The sequence below is a fragment of the Dermacentor albipictus genome, chromosome 4, assembly GCF_038994185.2.
Source record: "Dermacentor albipictus isolate Rhodes 1998 colony chromosome 4, USDA_Dalb.pri_finalv2, whole genome shotgun sequence".
NCBI classification, from domain to species: Eukaryota; Metazoa; Arthropoda; class Arachnida; order Ixodida; family Ixodidae; genus Dermacentor; species Dermacentor albipictus.
Window position 1 is genome coordinate 2,843,765 of NC_091824.1, and position 27,875 is coordinate 2,871,639.

At 46.7% G+C, this 27,875-nt stretch overlaps 1 protein-coding gene across 6 annotated transcripts in view; it reads left to right on the forward strand.

Moving 5' to 3' along the window:
- The window catches only part of LOC139059016 (nuclear factor related to kappa-B-binding protein), a 617,245-nt gene that overhangs the window by 119,843 nt on the left and 469,527 nt on the right, over window positions 1-27,875 (forward strand). For all 6 annotated transcript variants that reach the window (XM_070536798.1, XM_070536799.1, XM_070536801.1 and 3 more), the window contains one exon: window positions 12,806-13,007. In XM_070536798.1, coding sequence (XP_070392899.1) covers window positions 12,806-13,007 — 202 coding nt within the window. The remainder of the gene's footprint in view (window positions 1-12,805; window positions 13,008-27,875) is intronic.

Sequence of the window (27,875 nt, forward strand, 5' to 3'; positions counted from 1 at the left end):
CTAGCAGCCGGAAAACGTAGATGATCGCAGTCTGCAGCAGGAAACGGCGTCGTGTTTTGGCTATTGCCTATTAAAAGTGCGCGCTACTCTTGCGACAGCACCAAGCGCTGTGAAGCAGATAGGCGAAGATGCTTATCGCAATAGGATTGGTGATAACTGGGAATGCCGCGCATGACGACCTCGGAGAAGATTGGCTGGTACCGAATCGAGAAACTGAGTGCGCACTGGTGTGTTTATGTGAGACGGGCGGCCGAGTATTGCGGTTATTAAAACTTCTTTCTGGGCGAGTTGGTGCATACTTGATTTGAAAATTTTAATACTTGATTTGAAAAGTATTGCGGTGAAACTGCCACAGTGGGCAGTTATATACTGTTCTCGATCGCGCGTGCATTGCACATTTTCTTGTTTACATGTGATCTAGTGGCTGGAGAACGTATCATAGGATTGCACTTCGGCAACGCACTGAATCTTAGTGCTGAAAAATCATGTTTTCCAGGATTGTATGAGCCGGTAAAAAATGAGCGTAACACTATTGGGTCATTTTTTGTCTTCTTGATTGCGAACATTGGTGCCGGGAAAACATACGTAATTGGAACATATCAACTGTATAGGTTTCCAGAACGTAAGTATGGGATCTGGGAACATAGTCTCTCTCATAGGCGGAATAACCACGTTGTTCAGCTTGCTGGCACCAATGGCGTAAACGGGATATATGACCACGAATGCCACAGTAAGCATACTGGGCAGGCACAATGAGCAGGATAGTGCAGGGGCCTGTGCTGCCATTGAGGCCGTGTGGTCGCAGACAATGTCAGCAGGTGCAGGTGGTACTGGTACCGGAGACCGCATAACAACCTCTGCACAAGAAGGTGCACAAATAGGCACAGAGGACGTGGTATGTGGGACACTTGTCATAGACGCCATTTCTCCTTTAATGATCTTGCACAAATTGGGAGGAGTGCACAGAGATGCGATGGCTGTGTTGGCGGGAACATGGTCTTGAAGCTCCTCTCTCACAATGATGCAGATGAGCATGTGCATATCGTCATTGTCTCTAAGGCGAGCGTCGCAGGAGGCGTGTGGAAGACAAAAGGAAGAGAGTGCGGCAAGGCGTTGGCATCTCGTGATAATATCACGAACTGGAATAGGGCTCTGAATTACAAGCGTTAAAGGTGACGGACTTGATGCCCTTCAGGATATGGCGGATTCGGCCCTCATGTGACATGTCTCTGAGTTTAAACTTACAGTGCAAACATCTCAGACCACAAAAGGAAGATACGACACACACTGGCGCTGTGTGTCAGAGCCAGTGTGTGTTGTATCTTCCTTTTGTGGTCTGTCTTATGTGTTTGCGCTGTAAGTTTAAATTCAGAATTATGTACCATCTAGGCCCAAATGAAGTTTTTCTGACATGTCACTCTCAGCGTGCTGGCAGAGAGCTAGGATGTGTTGAATATAGGAGGTGTAAGATTCGTATGCTGCCTGGATGTGGGTAATGAGCTTGTTTGGCTACTTTGGAGTGCCCAGCAGACGTGCTGAATATGTGACGCAACTGCTCAGTAGATGTTGACCAATCAGGAAATTCGCATTCATGGTTGAAAAACCATGTTTTAGTGGCCTCCCTTGAAAGCAACATTTCGGAGCTGGTGTGCCTCGTCCCAACAGTTGTATGCACTCACCCTGTCATATATGGTCAAGCCAGTCTTCCATGTCTTTGTCGCAAAGACCAGTAAAATCCTCAGAGTTGCAGTGCTGTGCGTTGACAGACCAAGTAGGCCCAGCTGGTTGAGCCAGGGTGGGCTCAGAAGAGGAAGCATCCGTTAGTGCCATGACTGTTGATGGCGAGCACAACCGGCGACCAGAGCGCAGCTCCAGCGGTGACCGGTAGGGCAAGAGGGCATGAGAATCAATGCACGCTCCACCACTTGTCATATGACGTCCGGTACCGCACGAGCCAGTCAGACAGTGGGCTTCTTTGATTTTCCACTTCTGGCGACCCGCGGGCTGCCAGAGCTAGCCATAGCATCTTTGTTTTTCTTGGGTTGCTCTGCCCACCGTGCCACACACTTCCGCTGGGCGTTCGTTTTGCTCGGGCTGGACAGTTCTGGCTACCCACGAGCTGCCAGAACCTGCCAGGATGATCTTTGTCTGGCTGCTCTCTGGAAGTTCTCTGGCTAGCAGAAGACTAAAAGAGGCGATGGGCGCTCGCCACCATCTTTGTGGGAACTTCACGGATTGCAACCCGGGTGCTTGTGGACTTAAATTCACCTCATCCAGCCGACTGTCTACGGTCATCTTTAGATTTCCTTACTTCTAGCGTTATCTTTTTAGGTGTTAACACACCGTTATACATTGCGAAGCGGTGTGATACGAGCAGTGGTGAACCATTTGAAGCTTTTGTGTGTGTATGTGTGTGTCCCCAAGGCTTCTTTGCGGCAGTGATCATTGCGTCGCGCTCTCATGCGTGCATGTTATCTGCATCAAGTTCCACGCAAGTTGTAGACACTCATTCACACATGTTGCGGTACATTTTTGGTTTCTCTTTCTCTGGTGGTGTTCGTTTTCACATATCTTGTGTATATATTCTGAGATATCTCCCTTTTCTGCAGTTAGCAAAGGTGTTGCAGCTAGCCCGTGTTCGCTCCGCCACTCCATCGTATGCTTGGGTGGCAGCTCCTGATGTGTGTCCGAACTGCAGGTCGTTGATGTAAGAATGCACTGGCCGAGTAACAGGCACATGTACATTAGACACACGTCCATTGGCTTATTGCTCTCATGAACGCGACCTATGTTGTTTTTCGTGTGAAACTTTTCGCTGGTCACAGGCGGCGTGCATATTCACGCGCCAGCCGCGTCCCCAGCTTCTTAGGGTCAAAATGAGAAGCACCATCAGCCATGACAAACTTTCTGAAATCGAAGCCCAAGCAGGTCAGCAAGAAATGTTATGCATATAAGACGTACCCGATATCCTGTTTTTTCATGTCTTGTGAAGTGATGACACAACACCAACTCATCGATGTCGCCAGTAGGCGACGTAATCGCTGTGAGCAGGGATCCTCAAACTATCGCTTTCGAGGATACAATCACTTACACATGATTTCACGTCTTGTCACCGGACGTGTCGGAAGCCATCTGTTGCGCTGCACAAGGTGCGGTTGGCCCGGTGTGTGTCCTGTGCCGAGTCGCACAAAATCGCACGAAAGTGATTGTATCCCTGAATGCAACTATATATTTTCAAGCTGGCAATGCATAAATGGGCCAACTTTGCCAAGCGTGCGCCGGCCTTGCCAGGTGCTGCCATGCTAGTAGTAGCATGTTTCCATTCGGCCGGGAGTCCCGGCATTCGATTTTGCAAACTTCGGGCAGGTTCGGCTTGTCTTGGGATCCCAGTCCACGTTACTTCCTATCAAGACTGGAACTAGCTGGCTGCCACCTGGCTGCCAGCAGGCTGCCAGCAGGCTGCCAGAACTCCTTAAAATTGAAGAGGCCCAGTACCAACCTGACAAACCGATAATGATGATGAACTAATAGTTTTCGCTCACAATATTGACGTTGCTGTTCCTTTCGTTGCTCATCGTATTTGTGCTGCTCATCGGGCATCCTAACTGTGTGTGGCTTGCTTTGGCCCGGAACCACTGCGTCCTGTCTAACCTGAGCACGACGCCATTGTGCATATTGACGTTGCGGTTCCTGTCACCATTCATCATGTTCACGCTGCTCTTCAGGAGTCCTGACTATGCGTGGCCTTTCCATAGCGCTATCACAACAGAAATTAAATCAGTCGCTAAGCTGGTTCTTCCTTTAGAGAAGTAAAGCGGCAAGTTGGGCTAGTTGTCGGAAGTTCATCTTGTAATACTGGGGTTACTGTGCTAAGACACACGGACAACAGAAGTAGAAAAGGACAGGATGTGCGCAGACTCACAACTGAATTTTATTGGGTGAAAGATGACATATATATACAATGATCAAAATTACGTCATCATGCTGATAGGCCATCTACAATCACTGCCGTCACAATCTTGCATCCAGAAATTGCACCTCACAATCAAGCACAATGGAAGGATCACTAACACATACACGCGCTTTCTTCTTTATAACATATGCCTCGAACAGCTCCCGTGTACGATGATCCCTATGATGGAATAAAATTTTTGTTTTTTCTAGAAGCAGAAGGCACACCTTCTTTGTCTGTTTTTCACTATCCCTGCAATGTTTTGCTATGTAGGAATGCTTGTCAGATGAATTATTCTTAAAATGTTCTGTTAAAGACCTAAATGGCACAGTCAATGCCTACGTCGCTGCCCTGGCACCTTTTAAGCGGCAGCATGCCTATGGCTGTTTGTGCGCGGAACGCTTGGAATCAGTGCAATCACGACGCGCAAGCAGGCATGTCACGTGATGTTTTGTATTTTGCGGGCATCATCAGTAAGCTGAACTACACTAATACTTAAGAGATAGAAAGACAGAAACTGTTTATTCAGACGTTTTGAAAACTGCTCTGTAACTGACTAAGTGTAATTTTTCCCCTAGCTTCATTAGTTCAGAAGTTGGTTGATTAATCTTGACTAAAAATCTAATTAAGCAAAATACAAAACAAAATAGTGTGACACACAATACAAAAGTGAACAACATGCATTTTGTCGCGTCGTCTTAGAGTACATCGGGATATTTTTAATCTCTGGCTAAAGTTAGCTGAAACACCCTGTATACAGTGACTTTTGCTTAGATACGTAGATTTATTGGATACTTATACGTGTATTTAAAGATTTTGTTGCGAGGTTTTGTCAATACATGCAGTGAACTTTGTTTCCAGTGACACTCTCTTGCTCTTTATCTTCACATTTGTGTATTCCATTGTATCTTCGCATTTCTAATGTATATTTTGCAGAACTCCTGCTTTCGATATGTGGTCTCTGTTGCGACTAAATTTTGGTGCAATTACAATGCATGACTAGCGACAGCTGCTCCTGCGCAGTACATTATAACGAAGGACAGCGTTATTGAGATTTCTTGCTGGACGTTGCATATGTACAAAAATGCAAACAACGTTCTTGAATGACAAAGTTTCATTAAAATATTTGTCCTCAACTTGTTCATTTCACGGCCTTTACATTTATCATATCGTTGGCATGCACTGCTTTGCTTGTTTCGAACTGGTATAGTTCTAAAGTTCGTGTGATATTTTCTTTGCTTATTAAATAGACAAGACACATGGAAACATTGATATCACTTATTTCTGGCACAATTTTTGGGACATACGAATACATTCCTTTATGAAAAAATACATATTTTACTTGTATTCACAGTGTGTAGCATCCAAGAATTCGTTTGCAGCATCTTTGGCAATGGCGATGCAGTTATCATCCATGTATTTGATCCCTCAACAAATTGTGTAAGGAGGAGGCCAAGGTCCAACGTGAGCCCCTCCTGAATGAAATTTCTGGCTGCGCCACTGCCTGCTTCGTACGGTACAAATGCTTTTTCCTGCAACTGCGGCTTGTGCAACCGTAATCTTTACTGCTTTCTGATTTTATTTCTTTCCCCTGCACGACCAGTGCCGCGGATGTGCGGAGGTGAGCGCCATCTGGTGGTGCTGCACACACATGGCGCAGCACTTTTCACTGTGATTGGTTGAGTTTTCTGTCAATGGAGACAAATAAATCCTGGGATCCTAGTCATATACAGCTTCTCTAAAACATATGGTGGCAGCTTGTCACACAATGTGCAAAATGTTTGTAAATTAGTGAGAGGTTATTTCTACAATTTATACACTTGAAATCAACAAAAAAAATGCCATGATGTGTATTTACTCTTTACTGTCAATGACCAATTTTTCGAACATGCCTGATAACTCGGACGCCTTTGTGGCACCGCCATGTGCCCCATAGAGTCAATCATCTGAAATTTCTGACACTGAAACCCTTCGCCATTCGATTTTTCTTACGTTTGGCTGTGACTGCAGGTCCAAAACAGCAATTGTTGAAACCACCACCCCTGCGATTTTTACTAGCTTGAAGACGCATTGCCAGCGCTCTCGCACGGCAATGCGTTGGCAACCGCATTAGATGTTTTGTGCCCTTGTTAGACCTAGCTTCTTAGACGTTCGCAGAAGTGGGACTTCTGCACCTATTGCGTCATTTGAACACAAACATAAATTCCTGCGCCAAACACAGAAAATTGACTGAAATTGCACCACATTGCACCACAACGGCTTCAGCATGTGTGCTCTGGCAGTGGCTGTGAACAGTGAGCAAATTCGTTCTTTGAAACAATGCACCGCCAATTACGATATTCCCTAATGCGAAATTTCAGTGCAGTCGTATACATATCTTCATTTATGTTGGCTGGCATGGACAATCTGTCCCATGCAGCACGTTGCAAGCAGAGGGAAGTGCGGTGCAATTGCCTCACTAATTGTGACATGCGGGCGTGATTCACAGCAGTCACCACTGATAGACCTCTGCTCATGCAGCGCTCTGTTTTCATACAGATGACGCCTAATATTCTGATGCCATCACACAGCCCATCTTGCATGGCGCAGCTCTTTTCTTCCCCATTCTCTCCATTTTCCGCTTTCCTCCTCATGCTTTCTCTGCCATCGCCATATTTCATCCTCGTTGACTCTTTCATCGTTTTGCTGTGCTCGTTTGCTCAGTTACAAAGTCGTCGAGGGATGATGCCGACACTCGCTGCAGAAATGGCCACCCAAGCGCTGCACTCTGAAACAGTGTAGCTATTCACATTCTACACACTGCGTGATGGCACCTCTCGCACAGTTTCTTGTAGTTTTTGCGCTTTTAATGCTGAACTTTTAGGTGGTTTCGGCAAGTGGCCGGCTGCTCCTGGCTGTCGCCGCTGCTGTCGGAATGGCCAGGGCTCTATTATTTAGGGTGTACCAAAATACGGTTCAGTGGGCCAAGCAGTCTAGCACTTCCTAGCTGAGACACAAAATAACAAAAAGTAGGCTGAGGGTGCTGTGAGCGAACTAGATATTAGGGAAGTGCGTGCTGCAACAGGTTCAGTGGGCGGGTGTCTCTGTCACCAGGGCAGGTATAACGTAAAACTATTCCAATCTGTTCTTGGGCCCATATGGCGAGGCCTGAGCTATTTTGACGGATCACTAAGGGCTAGTGACTGATTTGAAATAAAAACAGATTGAAAATTTATGTTATACCAAACAAGGGTCTATTGCAGTTCTCCGAGTCTGCGGTGACGTATGGTGATCTAGGAATTATGTTACCACGTCGATTGGACTGCATAATTTGAGAATCTTCTGTTATCATCATGATCGTTGCTACAGCAATATATAATTCTGTCATATTGCAAGCAATCTTTTTTGCCTTTACAGGAAAGGCATTCGCTGTGCTGCTGCTCGACCCACTCTTCCATATTCTAGTATGCTATATTTATAATGTGCAGTTCTACCGCCCCGAGGTCTGATTTGCTTGCAGCAAGGCCAAACTACCTCTGTTATGTAGAAACAGCTTTCAATAAGCCACAGTTATTCATAACTGTGGCTTCTCCGTACGGTCTATTGGTGAAGCGAATTTCCAGGCACTTCACCCACACCGTTAAGTTTTCAAAGAAAAAAAATATATATATAAAACATCTTTGGCTACTTTTTGTAATTTGGACTCACTATTTCAGAATGCATGTTTTTAATGTGAAAGCCTTAACGGCTCATGGGTCGAAAATTTGACCATCCGGCGTTATGGCACCTAATTCAATGGCACGAAAATTTGGGATAAAAGCTTCAACCTTTGGTGGGGATTGAACCCACGACCTTTGCTGTTAAGGCAAAGGTACTTAATGCACAATTAATTACAATAGAGTTAATTAAGGCACTCAAACACATGACCTTTAGTGGGAGTCAAACCCACAACAAGGCTCCTTACCATGACCTTTGGTTTTAATTAAGCTGAAGTTAATTAAGTCACATTTAGTTTAGATAGAGTTAATTCACTTGAACTTATGATCTTTGGTGGGAGAGAACAAGTAATAGGAAGTAACAACACATTCAAATGACAATGTCAAGTAATTTAATGAATGTCTCGTGAGCGTGCAGGCTATTCTGCCTTCATAACCTCTTAGCATATGCTAAAGTGACTGCCAACTTTTTATGATATCTACCAATAATTAAAGGTCTACAGGCACTATTACCAAAATTTGTGTGCACTAGATGGTTTCAATATCAGGATAATCTGCTTCAGGATTCAGCTTAAGATGTTGCTTAACACAGTTGTAGCACAGCGCTTGTATTTGTTTAAAAATAAATTAAATATGGGGTTTTGAGGCATGCCATAGTGGGGGACTCAGGACTAATTTTGACCTCCTGGGTTCTTTAACATGCACCTAAATCTAAGTACACGGTTGTTGTGAAGGATCAACATTTGAGCGAGTTGGTACTGGTTGACCATCTGGAAGGGGCAGCGCAATATGAGAAAGACAGAAGGCAGGAACACACAGGACAGGGCTGAACTCACAATTAAGTTTATTCGAAGGCAACTAACTTTTTTTGATGCCTTCAAATAAAGCTAGTTGTGAGTTCAGCGCTGTCCTGTGTGTTCCTGCGTTCTGTCTTCGTCATATTGCGTTGCCCCTTCAAGATGTACACGGGTGTTCTTGCATTTGCCCCCATCGAAATGCGGCCGCCGTGGCCGGGGTTAGATCCAGTGACCTTGTGCTTAGCAATGCAACAGCAAAGCAATTGGGTTGATTTATGCTGTGTTCCGTCGTAGTTTAGAAGTGCGCTGCCATACTCCAGTATTCCACTAAAATTCACATTGACCTGGTCCAAACGGCTTCATAATGAAATTTTATCTGCTATAAATTGCTCCAGAACGAAATTTAGTCTGCTCCAAGCTGCTCCAAAATGCAATTTTGGCTGCTCCAAACTGTAATTTTACTTTTATCAAAATGACTATGGACAGTCCCACCCCTGCATTCGCTATCAGCTTCCTGCTATTTGTTGTGTTTATTTTTTTGTTATTTAGGAGATCTGCCGCTGTCGGAAATGGCGCCAAAGTGCAGAAAGCATGGCAAGGGTCTAAATAAAGCTTTGCATAATGGCAGTTCCCCAAAGTCAGCTTGGCCGCAATACAGCATTGTTGAAGTGTTCCACAATGCCGCTTTGCAAAAGTCAGCTGCGCTGCAATATGGCCATGTTTACGCAGTCAAGCGTATGCAAGTTATGTGGTGAAGAATATGAAGAGTGCAAAGGTGCGACTGTTACTGGGCATACAATCTGTTCCTTAATTATACATGCATGCACCTGCAGTGTCCTGTCACAGTACAAGCACCGAGATGCCCAATAATTGTACTGGCAGGCTTTTAAAGCTATTTAAGACATGGCTGGGACCATTTGAGCCCTTGAAGGCAATTAAAGGTATGCATTGTTTTTTTTTCCTGACTGCCTGACTTTTTAGATGTTTTCGTGGTCCCTAAGGATTCCAAAAAAATTGAAAGTGGACTGTGTTAGCCAGCTGTGGTGATTCGTTCGAGAAATACATTGGACTTTGGTGGTTCTGTGAGGCAAGCATTAATGGCTGTCTCTTATATAATACAATATATATTGTGGATTGTTTTGTTGGAGACTGTAGATGTATGTTTCCTCACAAAATAATGAATTTGGTAGCAAACTTTATAGCTTGCACAAGCTATAATTTTTATTAGAACCATTATTGGTGCACAAGAGGTAAGAAAGTGAAAATGCCAGCAGTGTTTACAATGAAAAAAGGGGGTGGGTGGTGGGGTCTGTCATGTTCCAGGAGCTAATAACAATAGAAGCAATAAATAACTCTCAGAAGAGAAAAAAAAACATATTTTTCTTTTGGCTTGTTCCAAACTCATTATGATTTTGCATTGCAAAATTATCATAGAACCAAAGTCTATAAATGATCTGGCCTGGGTATTAAAGGTATGAATCAGTCAGTCAAGAGTGATGTCACCAAATTTAAACGAAACTTGTACTAGCTGGAGCTGTGAGAAATATGCTCCGTCTCATAAAGCAATGTGTCAAGTTGTTTCAGTAGTTCTGATATTTTTTGCAATTTTACTGTAATTAAAATGCCATTTTGCATGCTCCAAAAATACAGCCCTAACTGCATGGTGTATCATATATAATATGCAACTATTCTGGCTCATAAATTTGCAACCAAGTGTTTTTTCTAGAAAGGTGACGTTGGTTTAAGCATATCTGGCATAAACAACAACTTACCTAATTTTTGGGGGGGAGAAAATAAAAATTCATGCAGTAAACTATTAAGAGGGGGTATGCCAGGTACTGTGCCCATCTATAATAAACTAATAAACATCCTAACATATTCATTTGCTGACTCTGGGGGAAAGTTGTGAATAGGTGATTTACATAACTAGATTACCGTATTTACTCGATTCTAACGCGCCCGTGACTGTAACGCACACCCGCTTTCCGTGACCAAAAAAAATGTAAAAAATGATAAGCTAGATTGCAATGCGCGCCCGTTTTCCATGACCAAAAAAAGAAGAAAGAGTACAATACCACACACCTCGTGCTTTCATATAGAAATACTATTTTCTCTCATTTGGAAAAAACAGATCTATTCCCAATACACTAAAGTTGCGATGAATAAAAACACAAATGGAAGCGGCGTACCTTGCCGCGAAGATTTTCACTGCATCGTTACGAGTTGCGTGGGGCAATAGATGCCACTCGTCATTGCTCTAAGACAACTCGTTATCACTTTCAACAGACCAAAGCATTTCATCCTCAGTGCCGTCCATGGCATTTGAAATCCCGCACTTTTTAAAGGCCTTGTAAGCCATGGCAGACGGGATTGTGCACCATGCATCTTTCACCCATCCAGCAAAGTCCTGCAGTGAGGCACGCTTCGTTTTATTGACGGGCGTGAATTCGTGGCAGCCACTGACAAGCCATTTGGTGTAAAGCGCCCGAGTTCTGTCTTTCACTGGCTTTTTCAAGCAAACATTGAGTGGCTGGAGCTGCGATGTCATGCCGCCGGGGGTCACGACAAGCTCGGTGTTGCATGCAGCCAGCTTGTCCTTGATGCGCTGGTCAAGCTGGCACCTGAACGCATCGAGCACAAGCATCCCACGCAGACCCAAACTGCCGCCGGGGCTCTTCCGCCAAACTTTGTCAATCCAGTCAGCGGACTTGTGTCAGTACATGTCCGTGGTCATCCAACCTTTTTCATTTGCGTGCACAATCACGCCACTTGGAAACACAATTCCTTTCGGGAGCGTCTTCTGTCTGAAGATAAGGTACGGGGGCAGCTTGTGCCCATCTGCAGTGCAACAAAGCACTGCAGTGACTAGTTTTTTCGTGGCCGGAAGACAAAATGCGCACTTGCTTCACCCCCTTCTTATTGACGATTGTGGTGACAGGCATGTCAAAGTAGAGCAGCATCTGATCGGCATTTCCAATCTGTCCGAAGTGGTAGCCGTTTCTATGGCGCAACTTCAAAACCTACTGCTGAAAACTGCGATTTCTCTTCATATCCTTCGGGCAATTTTTGGCATATCCCTGTCCACCTTCGAAGAGAAAAGCCTTTTTCTTTTCATAAAACTTGATAGCCAGCACCAGCTCGCTTTGAAGGCACTCTGCATTAGCCCTTTCTGTAGGGCTAACTGCATCGCCCGTACTTTGAGCAGATCGGTTGTCACAGGCCGCTGTGCTGCTTGCTGCTCTTGCACGTATTCTGCGAGCAGCTCTTCTATTTTGGCGAAGGGGCCCTGCTTCGGTCCACTGAAACCTTGCCTTGTTGCTTTGCTGGCAAAAATATTCTCATTCTGTTTGCTCCAGTCCCACACAGATGTTTCGGGAACTCCAAATGCCCGTGATGCGGCCCAATTTTCGTCAGTCTCCGCGCACATGATAACTTTCCTTTTAAATGCAGCATCATGGTGGATTCCGCATGTCTTCGCAGTCAGCGCTTCCATGCTGATTGAATAAATGCAGAAAACAGGAAGACAAGCGGTAGACTAGGTTACACCAGCGCCTGGTTACACGTACAACATGGAGGTATGCACATGGAGGAAGCTACGGCAGCTAGGCTAGAAGCGCATACGAGGCGGCCATTTTTCGATTGCTGATGGCGATATGGTAACGTAGATTTAGGGTCGTGCTCGATTGTAATGTGCATGCAATTTTTGAACCCGTTTTATCAAAGAAAAGGTGCGCGTTAGGTTTGAGTAAATACGGTATATCTTGAAATATTTTTTTTGCCGTTGTGTTTCTTAAGCAATCCGTTGGTTAGCTTGACAGAAATAAAACAACCCCTCTAAATTATACAGAGGTGGAAGAACAGGATGTGTGGTTATTTCCTTATAATCTCCAGCATCATCTCAGTATCCAGTATACGTATGTACTTTCTGTAGCATCAACAGTCTGTGTAGGTGTTGCAGTGCTCTGGCAGCATGACTGCACTATCTGCTACTTGCACGACAGCATTGGATGGTTTTGGCAGCTCTTGCTTTGCTACTTTGGGAATGCAAGAGCAGTAGTCTTTCAGTTTAGTGCGGAGCTGCACATATCGGTACTCAATTGTGCACAGTGCTTTCCTTTGAAGGAAGGTCAGAGGGGGCTGCATCTTGACCGCTACCTTCTGCAGATGCTAGGTGCATTGGGCCAGTGCTAACCTACGAGGCCAGAACTTGGAGGATGACAAGGAAAGTTGAGGAGAAGCTAAAAACTAGACAATGAGTGGCGGAGCAGAAAAATGATATGCATAATGTTAATGCATAATGGCAGGTGCACTTGTTGCTATGTAGTGCTCTTGTGACACCCGTGAGGTGCTGTTGCGTGCAGCGACTGCTGGACGCTTGCCTGGACTGGGGTCCATGGGGTGGAGTGCCCCGTCCCATAGGAGGGGGTGCAGCAGGGGGGTGTGGAGGCCCCCGCCAGGTGCCTCTCGCACAGCGCACCCGCTGGCGTTACTGCACTGAACTGCAGGAGCTGCGTGACCGCCTGGGGCAGCCACGCACCTCAGATGAGGATGATCTTTGCTCTGGTGAGTCAGAATTTGCTATTTCTAGTCCTGCTTTTGCACAGCATTTCTTACATTTCATGAAATAGTAAAGGACCTCATAGTGCAAACAAGGCGTGCAGACATGGACACAAGAGAAGTGGACAACACGAACGCCGGGAAGTTGCATTTCTTCTTTGCATTATGAATCCTTACCAACTAGCTTAGCTTTCTGTTGTTTTAGGTAAAGGACCTGTTCACCTTCCCCAGTGATTGTGTCCTCTGAAGATATCTAAGAAAAAGTTCAGAGTACCTTTATTGAGGTTTAATTGATGATAAGGGTATATTTGAACCTCATTATAACAAATGTCAATAAAATGACATTTGCAACTTAGCTCCTATGGTGTGGGAATACAGGGTGCCAATGAGCAGCAGTCTGTGCACCACAGTTGTGGCGCAGCTGGTCCACAGTCCAGCTCAAGCTAAAGGAAACAGAGAGGAACCTTGGTGCAGTGGGCACAAATGTGACAAAGTATTGGATGTAAGCAGGTAGACAGTGCTAGGCCAAGATGGGTTTGGGGGTTCAACTCACTGAACAGGAAGAATTAGGGGTGTGTGAATATTTGAAATTTTCTAATAGCGAATCGAATAGCGTTATGTTCGATTCAGTTTTCGAATGGAACAGTCACTATTCATAAATATGAATATATCTCGATTTTGAATATTTCACAAATTTGAATATTTCACGAATATTTCACGATTTTGAATATTTCACGCCCCGTGGGCGTAGCATGAGAAAATGCGTAGTGGAGCAGGCTGCATCACTTAAGTAGACATACTTTACATGCTGTACAGCGATCATTTGCACTCTTTTAAGAGCCCTGTCCATGTGAAGAAACTACTTGTTTGCTCCTATTGATCCATTTGTGCTTTTAAGAATGCTTCATAATATACTATGTAATGACAGAAACTTGCTAACTTTAGGAGTATTGGAATGTGAACATCGTTTGTATTAATTGTGTTAACGGCTGCTCATTATTCGAAAACTATTTGCAAAGTATTCGATAGTCAACTCAATTCGATTTAATTCTGGCACTATTTGATGTGGTCTCAAAAATCACTATTCGCACACCCTAGAAAGAAGTATTTCACAACCCTAGAAAGATGGCTTTTACAGTCAAACACGGATATATCGAACTCGAAGGGGATCGCGAATTAATTCGATATATCAAAAATTCGATATAAAAAATACAGGCCCAGAGACTTTACCTGTGGCGGACGATGACCTACCGATCGGCGCATTCAAGAATGACAACTATTTCCGCACACACGACGCAACGTAATGCTTTATTTGCGTGAAAAAAAATCGCTTATGTTGGTCTGCTTCTTTGCCCTGCAAATGAAATTAAAGACGCCAACCTCGATCTTATCGAGGCTGTTCAGGTGCGAAAGCCCGGTTCCTTTCATGTCGCCGCAACAACGGCGAATCAAGCTGAACGCTGCAGCTACAATATCCTCGTCGGCGAGGCTCGCAACAGCCTGAACATTGCTGTCAACGTTCACATAATCGTCAGTAGACACTTCGGCTGGAACGGCAGCGGGGAAAAGGGACGACAACTCGCGAAACGCGTCGTCCATGCACTCGTTGTCGCCGTCGCCGTCTTCGCAGGTTTCAGGAAGTTTGGCTGTCACGAGGCCTGCCTTCCGGAAGCAGTTGGCCACAGTATCCTGCTTCACGTCTCTCCAGGCGCCCGTCATCATTTGAATGGCCCCCAGCAGGTCAACTTTAAGCTCGGTGCCCATGCGGAGGTTCACCAAAAGCCTATCAATGAGTCGCCTCCTGTAGCCGACTTTGAACGACTTAATGACGCCCTGGTCGAGCGGCTGCAACTTCGCTGTCGTGTTCGCCGGCAGAAACTTGAGCGCTATGTTTTCGAGCTTGCAGGTGGTGTGATGGGCCGAGCAGTTATCGACGAGCAGGCAAGCGTGACGCCCCGATTTGCCCAGTTCGGCGTCCCACGCTTGCAGCCGTTCTGTAAACCGCTGACGCGTCATCCACGCCTTCTTATTGAAGGCGTAGCGAACGGGGAGCTGCTTACAGTTTTTGAAGCAGCGCGGTGCCCCTGCTTTGCCAATCACAAAGAGCTGGAGCTTTTGAGAGCCATCCATGTTAGCAGCGAGCAGAACGCTCACGCGGACTTTGCCCATCTTGCCCCCGTGACACGTGCTGCCCCGGACGTCGAGCGTCTTGCTGGGCAGCATCTGCCAAAACAACCTGGTCACGTCGGCATTGAAGATTTCCGCGGATGAAAACTTCGCTCAAATTTTCGGCCATTCCTTCGAAATCCACTGTTGGATATCCTGGCTGATGACGGCTCCGCTTTCCCCAGAAATGGTTTTGCCAACTATCTTATGGCGGTTCTTAAACCTCTGCAGCCACCCTGTGTTGTCGGCGAAGTTGTCATCACCGAGTGCAGCGGCAAACCATTTGGCTTTAGCCATTAGCATTGGGCCATCCACCGGAATGTTCTTAGCCCGCACCTCTAAAAACCACGCATAGAGGGCCTTTTCAACTTTCTTGTGGGCAGGAGCGCGCACACGACAAGCTCCTGACGTTAGTAACTCCGCCGCTTTCGACTTTATGTCCGCCTTGTTTTTTAACAAGGTGCTTAGAGTGCTCCGAGGAATCCCGAAGTCGTCTGCCACCGTCGCATTTTTCTCGCCCGCCTCACCACGCTGAATGGCTTTCAGCTTTGTTGCAAAGTCCAGGTTCTTGCGCTTCTTGACGCTGCTTGTGCTTGCTGCGGCCATTGCTTCCGCGTCAGCTCACCACGATCCAGTCACACGTGTCGTGAGACGCACGCAAAACAATAATGAACACGAAACACAAGAACGCGCACAAAACACAAGAATTCACGTGCACAGCCACCGCCAACAAAGCGCTCGCGATGGCCACCTCCGAGGGCGACAGCGACGTACGAAAGGCACGAGCTGTGGTTGGCTGAGCAAAACTCGTGAAAAAGTAACAAGAAAAAAAAAAGGCAAAAGGAGGATGCCACCGCCGCCTTCGTTCCTGGCTACCTTTTCCGAGCCGATCACTATGGTTACGCGGGGGAAGGATGCGAGACATTGGGAGAGAGAAAAATAAAAGCAGTTCCGCAAGCAGGGTGTTGCCGCAAGTCGGAGAGCGTGCGCAGCGGGAGTACCGTCTGAGCCTCCCTCCCTCTCGCTCTCACATTTTCCGAGCCTTTCGGGGGAGGCGCGGAGCACGCGGGTGCAGCGAGTGTTGAGATCGCGTGGCGTTCTATATAGCCAATGGCGGGTAAAAATATCGTTCGATATAAACGTACGAATTTCTATACTTTTACTCAGAATTTTCAAGGGGATAATTTACGAGTTCGATACAGACAATAATTCGATATATGTGGGTTCGATATATCCGTGTTCAACTGTAGTGTGCAAGGGCATTAAGACGACACGGATGAAAGGGAAATGCAATTTACTCTGACATTTCGCTTCCCGTAGTTGGGCCATTACGAATGCAGACCTGCTAGTGGCCATTAATAAAGTGAGCACACGAGAGAGCCTACTTCACGGGGCTCAAGCTCGCAGGCCATGGTGGATAGAGTGACATTTGAGAAATTTATGTAGGGCACCTTTGTGCACGGGCCAATGTCGAGGTATTTATGAAGTGAGCACACAACTTCCCGTGCCTCGGTCCATCCCTCAGGCGTGTATGCCAATATTTTGCATGTAAAGACAGACCTGTGCAAGATGCGTAATGACAGGTTGCATAGTGATTAAGGGAGAGGAGAGAAAAGCTTTATTGATGAAAGTCGACGAGGAATGGAAAAGTTGGCCGCATCTCTTGTATTTAGAAATTTAGAGCCCATGTGGTGCATACTGAGGTGGTAATAACCAAAATTTTTATACAATGAGTGAGGCACCTTAATATGAACACATATATTTTGGCAGCTTGTGTGCTGTTAGGGCCCTGTTTGTTAGGGGCTGTAGTGCAGTCATAAATAGTGGTGTGCATTTGTTTGACAATGTAGAGACTCATTTGACTTTGCACTGTGGTCTTGGGCTGCAATAAAATCAGTGACTGCACGTGTCAAGCATCGTCGTGATTGTCGCGTTCTCCGTTCGTAACAATCATTCAAATTTTACATATGCATTGTGATTCAGCACTTCAAAAAAAAAGAAAAGGAGAACATTTGGTGTCATTTTAAACAAATGCAGTGGTTGCTGTGATACTTGAACACAGTGTTTTAGCAACTTCTTGTAGTGATGTGTTCGTCATTACGTGACTTTTGTGGTACCATGAAATATCAACGAGGTGGTGTGAGATCACTGAGCAACAAAAAGAAAAAATCTTAAGAGCTGGTATCATGTTGCAGGATACAATTGATCTTAGGCATTTAATTGCATGACTGAGTTTGTGACTGAGATTAGTGGTTATGCGACAATCCTTAGCTATTTCTTAAGTGCCCTTCTATTATGTGGATATACCGTTACACTGAAATAATTTTGCCCTATAAATGAATTTTCACGCTTCGGTACTTTTAATATCTGCTACAAAAGGGGAGCAGAAATCCAATATTGCAAGAGGATCATCTGTAGCATTGCAGTCGTTAGACACAGGACGTCACAGAACTGAGTTGCTGGTGGCTAATATAATGCACTGTTTAGTGGGCTCTTGTTGGCTTGACAGAAGGTAGCAGCCATAATTTTCACAAATAAAGAAAGCAGCGCAATAACATTGACTCTCGAAAATAATTTTAACAAATTTTTGCACTTTTATCATGCACGTTAGCATGCGAAAACATCCTTTTTATAAAATGCTTCATTTTTAGTGTTGCTGGGAAAAAGCAAAAAAAAATGCATGTGAAGTCACACAGCAATCCTCACACTGCGCTGTCACTTATAGTGCCGCATCTTGTTTAAGTAAACTTACTAGTAACTATTCTGTATTTGATAGAGAATCGAAAAAGAAGTAAAAGGTATATATGTATGCATACAAGTGATAAAGTAAAATCACAATAACTAGCTACATTTAAATTCACTGTACAGGATTACAGGCATTTTTATAACCAGTGTAAGAATAGCAGAAAATTTTGTTGCATAACAGCAGTGCCAACAGAATAGGCTGAACGCAAGCCGAACACCAACAAAAAGCACCGTGGACGTACCGAAATAGAAACAATGTTTTGCCTTCCTTTCACATATTGTAGGAATGGGAGGGCTATATATTGCTATGGAACAGTATTTGCGATGATGAACAGGTGAGCAGCGTGAAGACGACTACCACGATTAGAGGCTAGCGCGGGCTGTTGCCTCTTGTAAATATACTTGTATATAGGTTTTCATCTGCATCTTCCTACTTAACATATCTGGTGGAGGTGGATGTGGCCTGTACCTCGTCACGGAGCTTCGCAGTGGACGGTATGCCGAGCCTTCCTTCATGGCTCCCGGTGATGACAACTCGACTTCGCCGGCTCTGACACCTGCGGCCATTTCGACGACCTATATCACTGTCCCCACTCCCCGTGATTTTGGCGTATTCTCGGGCAAAGATGGGGAAGACGTTGAGGACTGGATCAGCCTGTACGAACATGTCAGAGGCAATAACAGGTGGGATCCTACTACCATGCTTGCCAACGTAGTCTTTTACCTCGGTGGCACACCTCGAGTTTGGTTTCGGACGCACGACGATGAGCTCACCAGTTGGGATTAGCTTAATTAAGCAAAAGCTCTGAGACTTGTTCAGCAACCCCTACGGTCACCAACTTGCTGCCCAGAAGGTGTTTTCCGGCCGTGTGCAGACGTCAGCACAGCCCTACGTCACGTACATACATTCAGGACGTCTTGGCTCTGTGCCGCAAAGTTGACGCACACATGACTGACTCGGACAAGGTTTCCCACATCCTCAAAGGCATTGCCGATGACGCCTTCAACTTGCTCGTTTTCAACAACGTGGCGACGGTGGATGCCGGTATAAAAAAGTGCTGCTGCCTGGAACTCACTAAAAGCCGACGTATCGACCAGCAGTTTGCCCGTCAGCCCAACACCCCAGCGACATCTTCCTGTGCCGATGCTCCTCGTCCCAATACTGGCGATGTTGCCAGGATCGTCCGGCGTGAGATTGAGGCTGCCTATCCAGCTGCCTTCGACTCCAGCCCCTCCAACGCACTTGCTGTCATGGTTTCCCTGATCCATGCAGTTGTCCGCCAGGAGTTCGCAAACATGGGTCTTCACACCATCTGCTCGGCCCATCGTCCTGATACCCACCCGGCTTCTTCGATTCCACCTCGTCCCGCATCTTCTTACCCACCACGTTTCCGCAACCCATCTGAATGGCACACTGCTGACGACAAGCCCATTTGTTTTCACTGCCATCGAACCGGGCACATTTCTGGGCACTGTACCAGTCGCTGGAGTTCCCCGACCCGTTCTACTTATACTGAATACTCTCACCCCTCAGGTGGCCCTTCTCGTCCCTATCCGCACGCTTCGATAATGCCGCCTCTGATTCCCCTGCGCCAAACCGCCCCTATTCTCGTTCGCCTTCGCCCCAACGACGACAATCTTGCTCTCCCCAGCTCCATCGCTCCTATTTGCCGACTCCCTCTGGATGCCGCTCCCAGCCGGAAAACTAGACGATGCAGCGCCTTGAGGTGGTGCTGACGCCAAATCCTCTACTGACGTTGCTTACTCATCTGAACCTTCTTGACGTGCAAGTCGATGGTGTTTCTGTGTCTGCTCTTATAGACACTGGGGCGTATTTGTCGGTAATGAGCGCTGACCTTCGTAACCGGCTGAAAAAAATAATCACGGCCGCCACCACGCCTGTTGTCCGTGTCGCTGATGGTGGAACAGCCCCCGTAATTGGTATGTGTGCCGCCCGCATCTCCTTCGCCGATAACTCCACTATCTTGCAATTCACAATCATCACCCACTATCCCCACAACATCATCCTCGGCTTAGACTTCCTCTCCGCACATTCTGCTCTCATCGATTGTTCCACTAGTACTCTCCGCTTCGACCTGCCTGTTCTGAATCCCGCTGAATCACACCCCCAGTCACTTCAGTTCTGTCGGCTTTGTTCGCTTGCCACCTTCGGCACTGACTTACGTTGACTTTGTGTCATCCCCACCAGTCCCCGACGGTCACTACATCGTGGCTCCTATGCAAGACGTCCTCCTTACACATGGGATCACAGTACCTCATACAGTTTTATCTATTACGGCGATTGCGTCTGCCTGCCAGTGGTCAATTTTGGCTTGACGACACAAGTGCTGCCACGCGGGATGTCTCTGGCCCAGCTTTGCTCATTCGAGGATCACTCAGTAGCTTATATTGCAGTAGAGGACAATTCAGCCGATCTTCGTCTACCATCGCAGTCGGCAACTTGTACCATCGCCGACTTACAGAAAATGATTGCGCCCGACATGCTGTCCGAGCACGTTTGTGAGCTCTACCGCGTTCCGTTTTCCTACTATGATATTTTTTACTTTAACAATCATTCTTTTGCCCAAACTACAGCTGTTAAACATCGCATTAATACCGGTGATGCCCCTCCTATTCATCACTGCCCGTATCGATTGTCACCGGCTGAGCGTCAAGTTATTCACGCCGAAGTTCGCAAAATGCTTGCCAAGAACATTATTGAACCGTCATGTAGTCTATGGGCATCACCTGTTGTACTGGTAAAAAAGAAGGATGGCTCATGGCGCTTTTGCGTGGATTATCGGCACCTTAACAGGGTTACCAAAAAGGACGTGTAGCCCCTACCTCGGATTAATGACGCCCTTGACTGCCTCCACAGTGCTCGCTACTTCTCCTCTGTGGACCTTTGCTCAAGCTACTGGCAGATTGCCGTGGACGATCTCGACCGCGAGAAAACTGCTTTTGTAACACCCGACGGTCTTTATCAATTCAAAGTGATGCCATTCGGTCTATGTAACGCTCCTGCCACTTTTGAACACATGATGAGCTCCCTTCTTCACGGTTTCAAATGGTCCACGTGCCTGTGCTACTTGGACGATGTTATAGTATTTTCCCCAACATTCGCTACGCACCTCGAGCGCCTCTCAACAGTCCTGCACGTTTTTGTCGAGCTGGTCTGCAACTCAGTGCATCGAAGTGCCAATTTGGCCGTCGCCAGATTACCGTCCTTGGGCATCTCGTTGATGCGAACGGAGGGCAACCGGACCCAGGCAAGTTCCATGCTGTTGCGCACTTCCCTGTTCTGAAGTGGGTCAAGGATGTGTGCAACTTCATTGGCCTTTGTTCGTACTTCCGCGATTTCGTGAAAGATTTCGCAGCCATAGCATGACCACTAACCAAGCTTTTGAAAAAAGATGCCCCTTTTCAGTGTGGTGATAACGAGGCCTCTGCATTCTCGCATCTAATCGACCTTCTCACAATGCCTCCCGTTCTGGCGCATTTCGATCCTTTTGCACCTACCGAAGTCCGTACTGATGTCAGCGGTCACGGAATTGGCGCAGTACTGGCACAACGCCAGCGCGGCCACGACCGTGTTATCACTTACGCCAGCAGGCTGCTCTCACCTGCGGAGCGCAACTATTCCATCACTGAGCATGAGTGTCTGGCCCTAGTTTGGGCTGTAGGAGTCGAGGACGGACGTCGGGATGAAAACAAACTTGGAGGATTTATTTTACATTATATACAGTGAGACGTCCATGAACAGTTTTAGAGTCATTACGGGCCGGCAGCAACTCGGACGCTGCGGCCCGCGGCAAGAAGTTCGAGAGAGGTCAATCAGGGAATGCTCTGGTATCTCTGGAATGCTCTTCTGCTGTTCTTGGTCTGCGTCTTTTAAACCCTTCGAGGTCTGGAAGACGTGTCATGTTCGGCCAATGGGAGAGTCGGCACAGATGACGCCATTTTCGGCCAATGGTAGGCGCCCATGCGGTGGTGTCACACCCGGCGGCTCCCTGCGGTCTTGCCTTGCTGACTTACGATGCTGACTCACGATGCTGACTTACGCGCTGTCACAAAGGGAGAATGGGGACGACGTTTGGGCCCCAATTGTCCGAGGGCCCTCTTCAAAGGTGGCCGGTGTGACGCTGCCAGGCCTTCCCGGTACATCACAGCCGTCTTGCTTAGGCACTCACGTTACCTGGATCAGTGCCAAGCTATCCCTCCGCTTTCTGGAAGAGTCAAGCAGTGAATAGCTCCACCGGCTGTGTACGAAGTGGGGGCCTTCAACTTGTTTGCACGTGCACTCCTCTGGAATGTGCTTTCCGTGTTTCTGCGCTCCTTACTTAGCAGTGGCGCGATTCGATGCGGTCTGGGGAACTCGAAGTAGGCTCAGGAAACAGCCCCGTATCTAACAGGGCGGTTGCGAAATTCCGCCCATACTTATATGGCCGACCCTTTTCTGTTGTCACCGACCATCGCACGCTTTGCTGGTTATGCTCACTGAAAGATCCTACAGGAAGACTTGGTCGCTGGGTCTTACGCCTCCAGAAATATTTGTATTCTGTCATCTACAGATCTGGCCGACTACACAAGGACGCTGACTGCCTGTCTCGCTACCCGGTCGACGAGCCTGCCAACGCTGACAGTAGTAGCATCAACGGCATTTTCTCTGTGTCTCGCCGATGAGTAGTACCGAGACCTATCGCTGTGAGCACTCATCGAGCGTCTGCGCTCTACACCTACCGACACATCTGTTCACTGATATGTCCTCCAGGGCAGCATTCTGTACAGAAGGAACTTCCTCCCTGACGGATCTGATGTTCTTCTTGTCGTGCCAAAACGTGTACGACAGACTGTGCTCTTTGAGATGCATGACGCACGCACTGCAAAACATCTTGGGGTAACCTGCACGTACGACAGCGTCCGCTGTCGCTTCTATTGGCCTGGTCTCGCTCGCTCTGTCCAACGCTATGTTACTGCCTGTGATCCCTGCCAGCATCGGAAAACACCTCAGATGCTACCTGCCGGTCATCTCCAGCTGATCACCATCCCTGTGGAACCGTTCTTTCATGTGGGATTAGACCTTCTCGGTCCCTTTCCCACGTCATCCTCTGGGAACAAATGGGTAGCCGTCGCAACTGATTGTGCGACGTGATACGCTATCATGCGGGCTCTCCCTACCAGTTGCCCCACTGACGTCGCGGACTTTCTCTTGTGTGACATAATCTTGCTTCATGGCGCCCCATGGCAGCTGCTTACTGACCGCGGTTGTAACTTCCGCTCGAAAGTTACCGCCGACATTGTGCGTCCCTGCTCCATTCAACACAAGCTGACTACCTCATACCATCCTCAAACTAGTGGATTGACAGAGGAGTTAAACCGTACTCTTACCTATATGCTGTCCAAGTACGTTTCCAAGGACCACCACTACTGGGACATATCCATTCCTTATGTCACATTTGCGTATAATTCTTCCTGGCACGTCGCCGCCGGATTTTCTCCATTCTATCTACTGTACGGTCGAGAACTGACCTTGACCCTGGACACGGCACTTCCTCCTGCTGCGATCTCAACAAGCGAGTATGCGCGAGACGCCATCGCCCTCGCCGACCATGCACGCCAGCTTGCCTGTACTCGACTGACGGCCTTGCAAACCATTCAGCAGCGTCAGTACAACGCCTGCCGTACAATTTTCGCCTGGTGCGCTCGTGCTGCTGTGGTCGCTGTCTCGTCAGGTCGGACTTTCAGAGAACCTCCTTTCGCGATACACAGAGCCCTACCGCGTGCTGCGCCAAGTGACGCCTGTGACGTACGAAATTGCTCCTGTGAGTTCTACCTCGTCCTCTACTCTGACATGTAGTGATGTCGTGCACGTCAGTAGGCTCAAGGCCTACTACACTGCTTCTGAGTGCGGCCTTTAGTTGCTCCAGGACGGCGCTTTTGCCACCGGGGGTAGTGCTACGGAACAGTACTTGCGATGATGAAGAGGCGAGCAGTGCGAAAACAACGACAACGATTAGAGGCCAGCGAGGGCTGTTGCCTCTTGACCAAGTGCGGCGTATTTCATTGTAAATATACTTGTATATAGCTTTTCATCTGCGTCTTCCTACGTAACAATATCATCAGTTCACTGCTGCTAGCATATTCGATTACCAAACAATCGACCCAAATCGTTTACAGTGAAGTGCTGCCATGTGCGTTTCAGTGCTTGTTGCCGATTGCCCATCCATACTAATGCATCAATGGTGCCGTCTATAGCCCGATCTCATAACAATTTGCTTAAATTGAAGTTTCTCGCTACTCCATCACTCATAACTGTGTATTATATGGACACGATTTTCGTTGGTTGTATTATATGACATTTTAGCGTGGTCCCGAGAATGTCGTATAATCGGGGTTCCACTATTATTATCACTTTCGCGAGACTGCATTAGACTTGTCGAAGTATGTGTCCAACAGCATTCCTGGCATTGTGTGCAAAAGCGAGCTCGGCACAGTGCAAAAAATGCTGGGGCTGATTACACTGGCACATCTGATGTGGAGGTATGCAAAATCTGGCAACTGATAGTACAGTGAAACCTCGTTAAACCGTAGCTGGCTGGAGCTCGGAAAAAGTATGTGCTAAACGGTAGTACTGTTTAACCGAAATAGCTTGAAATCGACCACTTACCTCTCAAAAACGAAACTGGGAGAGAGCGTGATGAAAGGGGTAAAAAACATGCAGTATTTATTCACTTCGTGCGACAAAAGTGTTATTTTCATTCAATGCTGCAGCGGCCTACCAGTGATGACGGCAGCCTCAAACTTACTGAAGCTGCGAGGCAGCTTTTCAGCTAGCCCCCTCTTCTCGGCAAACACTCGCACGGCAGATTCCTCGTTGGCATTGCGTATTCTCCGTCCATGCGCGGTAGCACTGCAAAAGCCGTGGGGCGCCTTTTTCATGGTGGGGTGCTGTTCTCGTTACGACGACTTCATTCATGAGGCTGATGTAATGCGCAGCTTCTGCCTCTGTTGGGCCTGAATCGCCCATGCTGTTGCTTTCCGTGTCGCCTTCATCACTGCTGTTGCTAGCCGACACTTCGGCAACAACATAGGCAATGATGGCGAAAAGTTGAACCTCGTAGCTGACATCTCTTCGCGGTCACAGCAACTTCTTCGCATTCCAAATGCTATACACCGTAGTCAACAGCAGATCCCTTTCACGTGCCAACGCTGACTTTTTCGTGTCACATTCGATAGCACATACGATGTCTAATTTTTCTTCTATGCTCAGGGTGTCTACCAACTGGGAAAACCGGAAAAAACTGGGAATTCTCAGGGAATTTGAATAGTCTGGAAATACTCAGGAAAAACTCAGGGAATTTGTGCTTCTGTCAAGGAAAATTAGCTGTAATCTTATTGAAAGGTAACGAAAGTCGTGTTAATTCTGGCTCCAGTAACAGAGGAATTGCAAAGAATCATCATTGACGCCGTGTAATTGGCACAAGGTGTTGCCAGAGTAGTTAACTCCCGATTTTCCAGACGCCCAATTTTTCGGACATGCCTGTTAATTCGCACGGCTTCGTGGCACCACTCCGTACTCCATAGAGTCAATGTATAGTGCCCTGACTGCAGGTCTGAAATAATATTAATCAAAGTCACGACCGCCGCAATTTTGATTATCTCGCCGCCTCGAACCAATGCTCTCGCACACAGATCCGCTGGCAGCCGTAGCCACCACTTCGCAACGTTAGGCCTAGCTGCTTTTACTTTCGCTAGCTTCTTGCCGTGCGGTGCTGTGTTTTTCATTGAAAGAATTCGCTGCTGTCAGCAATGGCACCGACTCCGCCTTTGTAATCCTCGCGATTGGCTTCCAAGCTCGCAAAGCACAGTGCGTTGCATAATGCCAGTCTCCAAAAGTTAGCTTCACCTCAATACAGAAATGTTACGTGGTGAAACATAACAAGCTTCGGAAAGGGCAATTGTCACGTGACACAGTATGTATTTCTTAATTATACACACGTGCACCCCTGTCTCCTATCACAGTATGAGCACCGACATGCCTAATAAGTGTACTGGCAGGCCTTAACAACTTTTTCAGACTTGCCTGTGGCAATTTGAGCCCTTAGATCTTTCGTTACTGCGAGAAAATGGTAGTTCTTTATAGGTCTCTGAAAAAACAATATTTACCACTACAAATAATACTCCAGCACACATTGCAGCATAGCATGTTGTGCATAGTGAAATTCTCCTTCCAAAAACATACGTTGCCAAACAAATTTTTTTTAGGTAAAACATAAAAATTCTAGAAGGCACCATTTTTGATGCCAGTTGATAAAAACAATAAAAAAACGATATCTGCTAAAACATTAATAATAAAGGTAATTCTGAATGCACATTTCAAAGATAAATAACCTGGAAATAGTGTCCGAAAAAATAAATGCTCAGTACACTGCCGTTCTTTGGATACAAAAAAGAAGCTAAGGTCTGTTCATCGCTCATGCCATACAGTGAAGCAGCTCCTGGATGTTGTGAAGCATAGATGCACTCCGCACTTTTCCTGTAAAATGTCTGGTATTTGTTCATCTTTGTGGTTCTCGTAACACATTTTGCAGTTCCATCTTTTCGTCATCTGAGGATGATCCCATGAGAAGTCCAGGGAACGTGCTTCCAATCGTACTTCCAGGACCAATCGCTCACAGCCTAGCTGGCCAACTACAAGATTGTGCATCCAAGCATATCTGTTTGCATTTTTGCAGATTGTCTTTATCATTTCTGCAGAGAAGAGTAGTAGGAAGAAATCCCATGCCGTAGCAAACCGTCATGCGCTGATCCGCAGTGCTGGGCCGAGATGTGCTACGGGTGGCCTTCATGGCGTGAATGGAAGTTTCTTTGCTGCCGATGGCAGCGCATCATAACCAAGCGAAGTATACACCCTGAACATAATCAGGACAGGTCTCAGGTCGTGCAGAAAGATCGGCAGATAAGTGCGCACAAGGAAGGAAACCGCTCACGGCCGTAATGGAAACTTGCCGGTGAACAGTTGCAGATGTCCCATGCTGACTCAAAACATTGTCGCCATCAAAGCTAGAATCTGCTTTGCTGTCATCTTTGGAATCATAACTCGAGTCCTCACTCATTACTAAATAGAAAAGTGTGGGTGCAGCATAGTTTCGAGCACGACGCTTTTATCGCGACGCAGCCGCGCGGGATGACGACATGGGAGCCACCATCAATAACTGCGCAGTGACACTGGCAGTGCCCCTTGCCTGGATTTTATGAGAGAAGCGAAACTGGTACTCTTGGAAACTGATTGAAAAGGCCAGGTCCACATGCTAGCCATGTGGCGGACCTTCAGAAATACACTTTGGTGGAACAAAACGACTCGAACTCCAAACCGAAGCTCACTAGTGAACAGCTGGCTTCATTTTCGGTGAATTATCACTGCTCAGCACTGTCGGACGGCAAAGCTGGCGATATAATTTATTTCTTTACTTACTGGGAGTCATTTGATTGCAAAATTTTCATGCTAGTGCAATGTAATCATGAGCGACATGATTTTTTCTCAAGTGCAGCAGAAGGTGACAGCCATGCCTCTTTTCACTACAACATACGCGCATTCGTTCGCAAAAAAAAAGTCCATAAAAAATCACAACATCACCAGAGAGCGAAAGTTCAGTACCTGTACTAACTACTGAATGGCCTTAAGTGGATATGAAACGGCTCCAACATGTCGAAATCGGCGATCTAAAGTATTGATCACCGGTGATCAGTTTTAATATACATGGTAACAAAAGAGTTAAGGGCAGTTAAAGCCATGCATTAATTTTTTTTTGGACTGCTCGACTTTCCGGATGTTTTCGCAGCCCCTAGGGAGTCCGAAAAATCGGACGTTGACTTTACAACTGACCAAGAGGATGATGCTTCAAATGATCCATGGGGCGAACGCATGGCGGAAGGAGGATAAGAACAGAAAGGACCGATACA